Raw genomic sequence first — 3,959 nt, 5'->3', positions numbered from 1 at the left:
CTGCCCCTCTGACAGCACCGCGGGTACCCCAATTCCCCCCGGGAGTGGGGAATCACCTGCAGCTGGAGAAGGGCAGGGATGGGGAGGGATGCCCGAGGCCTCCCCGCCCTCCCCCGGGCAGGGTTAAATCTGTCAGCAGGCCCCGGATCCCCGGAGCAGATGGTGTGAGATCCAGGAGGACACGGTGCCCTCGGAGCCAGGAAGGGACCTGGATGCAGCTCCAGACTCCCTTCACCTTCACTGGGTGGTGGAGCAGCGATGGTCAGGGGCTGTCACCTTTCCAGAGCTTCAGTGGCTGTCCCATGTGGCATCCCAGTGCCCAGGGTGACTCCCCCAGAGCTGAGCAGCCTGCAGGGAGGGGGGTGTGGGGTCCAGACACCCCCCAAAAGCAATTTCCCCCATACCCAGGAGGATGGTGTTTGGCCAGGAGCAGCAGCAGCTTTGGAAAAACCCTTCCCAGCACAGGCTGGACAGAGAGGGGTGAAGGTGCCAGCAGGTTTGGTGCCAAGCAGGACTCAAAGCCCAGCCCTGCTCCACTCCAGCACCTCCCAGCTGTGCTGCACCAGGTCACGCTACCCAGAGCTCAGCCTCAGAAATGCGTTTCATTCCAGTTTGGGCTTAAAAGGTGTTTGGGGGGAGCAGACAAACATTGTCACAGGAAGACTGGGAAACAACCATGCACGGTCCTCGTGAGCCACCTGTGGAAGGGCTGGAGAACAAGGGCTGGGGCAGCCGGGGTGATAAGTGGGAACAAACACAGCAGCAGACTCCAGGGAAATGTGCTGGCAGTGTGCCAGAGCCCGTGTGCCGGGAAGGGTGTGGTGGGAATGATAACGTGGCACGGAGGAAATCACCCATCCCACTGCCCTGGGAATGGAGACGGGCACAGGGACACCCCAGAGCCTGAAGTGCCAGCTGGGTCCTGCCCTCCACCCAGGGGATATGGAGGGCGAGGGAAGGGGGACAAGAAAGCCCAAAACAGCTGCTGACTCCAAACAGTGTGAGAACACCAGGTGTTTGTCCCCAGTGCTGGGGAGTGATGGTTCAGAGCCCCCCACCCTCCACAGAAACTGGGCACATGGGACTGACTTCCAGTGTGTACAAGTGATCAAAACTGGTCACATTTGAGTAAGAGCCACTTCCCTGGGATCCTGACCTGGGTCAGACTGGGCCACCATGGCCAGGGCTGCCCCTTGGTTGTGTCCCTGAGCACCAGAGCCCTGGGGATGCTGAGCCAGCCACAGGGACTAAGAGGATTGAGCCTGGGAGTGACTCACAGGGAGCCCTTGGACAAGGGGAAGAGCCAGCCACGACCAGGAGGGTGCCAGGCCCTCAGGGCAGTGGGACCCACTGGCCCCTCTGCTGGGCAGTGCTGGGGGGGCTCCTGGGGCACCCCATGGGCAATGTCCACCCTCCTCCCCAGGGCTGTGGGGTTTTACCCCACGCTACCAGGCACCCCACTCCCTGCTCTCTCCTTCCAGCACAGCTGGACTCGATTTCAAAGGTCCTTTCCAGCCTTGATGGTTCTCTACGATTCCGGCACAGCAACCCCTGGGCTCCCTGCCAGGGTCCAACCCCACAGCACTGGGGGCACCTCCCACCTGGGCACAGGGAAATCACAGCTCCATTCATTCCAGCTCCTGCTGCCAACACTTTATTCCCTGCCAGCCCCCCCTGGTGCCCAGGCTGGGCTGGCCACAGGGTTTGGGTTTGGGTGCCGGCAGCAGCCTCAGCCCTCCCGGCTCTGGTTAAACACGGGGGGATGCCCAGGCAGGCTCTGCCTCACCCTGCCCGCCCTAATGGCAACACCATTCCCTGCAGAAAGAAAAAACAGCCAAATCTTCCCAACTTTGCCACGAAACAACCCCCATCCCAGGGCAGAGGCTGCCACAGGCTCAGCCCTGGCCTGTCCCAACAGGAGAGGCCAAACCCACCGCGGGGGCGAGGAGGGCCCCGGCTCGGCACCAGCACCGAGGGCAATTTAGAAGCATCCCAACACCACAACCCACAAAGCGGGCGCCCGAAGCCCATCCTGGCCCCCAGCAAAGCTCAGGTGGGGAGAACGGAGCCGTTTCACGCCGAGCCGGCGTGGCAGCACCACGGCAGAGCAGCCCCAAGCCCTGCAGAGCCACGGCAGGCTCCGACCTGCTGAGCAGAGCCCACCTGGTCCAAGCCCCAAGCCAGGCTGCGGGCAGGCGGTGCTGATCCTGGCAGGGAAAACAGGGGCAGACCCAGGAAACAGGGGCTGGTGGGAGGCAAGTAGCAGCTCAGCCCGGATTTGGAGGGAAAAGGTGGTTGTAGGTGTGCCAGAGAGAGCAGATCCAGTTCCTCCTCCACCTCGGCGCGGCAGAGCCAGCAGGGGCAGGCACGGAAGCACGCCCGGCAGCGGGAGGGCAGCAGGTACCCCCCGTGCAGGCTCAAGAGGAGGCCTGCAGCTTGCAGAGCCCGTCAGCGTACTGGAACTGGGCGCCGTTCTCGTACTCGTACATGTCCAGGGCCACCTGGCAGCTCTCGCGCACCACGCGCTCGGCGTCGCCGGCGAAGGCGCGCAGGGCGCGCAGGCAGGACGGCCGCGCGATGGCCCCCAGCGCCTCGGCGCACTCGTGCCGCACCATGGGGTTCTCGGAGGGGCTGCCCAGCACGGCTGTGAGCTGAGGGACGCTCGCCTCGTCCTGCAGCTGCCCCAGCACGTAGCCCACCTCGTGGCGGAACAGCGCGCTGCCGCAGCGTAGCCCTGCGGGGAGGGGGGACAGGGACATGAGACACCCCGATGGGGAGCTGGGGGATGCCGTGGGTCACCGCCCCACCCCGTGGGTCACCGCCCCACCGCTGCTCCCTCATCCCAACCCCGCTCCGGTGCCCTCCCCCGATGGCAGCATCCACCCCCCCGGCAGAGCTGCCACCCCCTGCCTGCCCCGGGCCCTGCCCCATCACAAGACTGGCAGCCAAGGCCTCCAGCCTGCTGGGACAAAGCAGCTGGAGCAGGAGCTGACCGATCCCATCTCACAGACCTGGAGGTCCCAGATGGCTGGAGAGCCTCATCTACTTCCCTCAGACGGGGAGGTGGGCCCAAACGGTTCCTGGGCCATGCAGACATTTACTCCCCTCTCCAGAGCTACTCCCAAACCCCAGGCTGGGAGAGCAGGACCCCAAGACCCCAGGGCCAGGTCAGACAGGCTGGTCCTGGGCCACCATCACAGGCTGTGCCCTCCCACCCAGACCATTTAGGGAAGGGGTTCTGGAATACACCAGAGACCACCAGCACTGCAATGTGGTGGGGAGGCAGCAGCTCCAGACACAAACATGTGAGAGCAGCTCTGGCATCCCTGGATTTGGGAAGGGCTCATCCCAGATTAACCTGGACAGCCTCCCAGCAAGGACAACCCCTCACCTTCAGCCAGTGCCAGCACGGCCTCCCGGCCGCCCCGGTTCCGCAGGGCGAACATGGCGCGGTACCGCTCGAACAGCTCCCGGGACTCGTCCAGGAGGGTCTCCCGCAGTTTGGCCACGTCGGTCTCCTCAGCGGGAGGAGCGGGATCCACGGACAGGTACGGGCTGGGGCCTGGCTTCTCCTTGTTCTCCTGCAGCCACTCCAGCCTCCTCACGGCCAGCTGGCACGTCTCTGCCACCTGAGGGACGGGCACACGGCTCTGGCTGTGGGACGGTGCGGGGAGGTCCCCAGCACACAGCAGGATGGCACCAGCCAGGGGCAGGAGCTGCCTCACCCTCCCAGACCAGCAGTGCTGCATCCCACGGGAAATGACCCCCCAGGATCCTCACCTCAACCACGGGGTCCTCAGAATAGCGTCTGAGGATATCCAGCACCTTGGGGTTCCCGATAGCGCCCAGGGCTTCACCTGAGAGAAGGAAGGACGTGTCAGGACAGGACTGGGCTGTCAGTATGAGGAGAGCCCTGCTGTGTCCTCTGGCAAAGCCTTGCCCTGCTCTGAAATATGGAC

General features: G+C 64.4%; 1 protein-coding gene across 1 annotated transcript; it reads right to left on the bottom strand.

The window, feature by feature from the left end:
- Positions 1 to 2,403: 2,403 nt before the first annotated feature.
- On the bottom strand, positions 2,404 to 3,913 carry LOC114073101 (deoxyhypusine hydroxylase-like; the record flags this gene model as incomplete). Its single annotated transcript, XM_027910891.1, has 3 exons — positions 2,404 to 2,734; positions 3,392 to 3,629; positions 3,781 to 3,913. Coding segments are annotated over 3 exons (688 nt in total), but the record flags the coding sequence as incomplete, so codon positions are not given.
- Between the last annotated feature and the right edge of the window lie 46 nt (positions 3,914 to 3,959).

Source organism: Empidonax traillii, unplaced genomic scaffold (assembly GCF_003031625.1).
Source record: "Empidonax traillii isolate 1590-97213 ecotype Southwest subspecies unplaced genomic scaffold, ASM303162v1 scaffold5331:size8577, whole genome shotgun sequence".
Classification (NCBI taxonomy): domain Eukaryota; kingdom Metazoa; phylum Chordata; class Aves; order Passeriformes; family Tyrannidae; genus Empidonax; species Empidonax traillii.
Note: the sequence above shows the minus strand (reverse complement) of the source record. Positions and strands in the feature narration are given on the sequence as shown.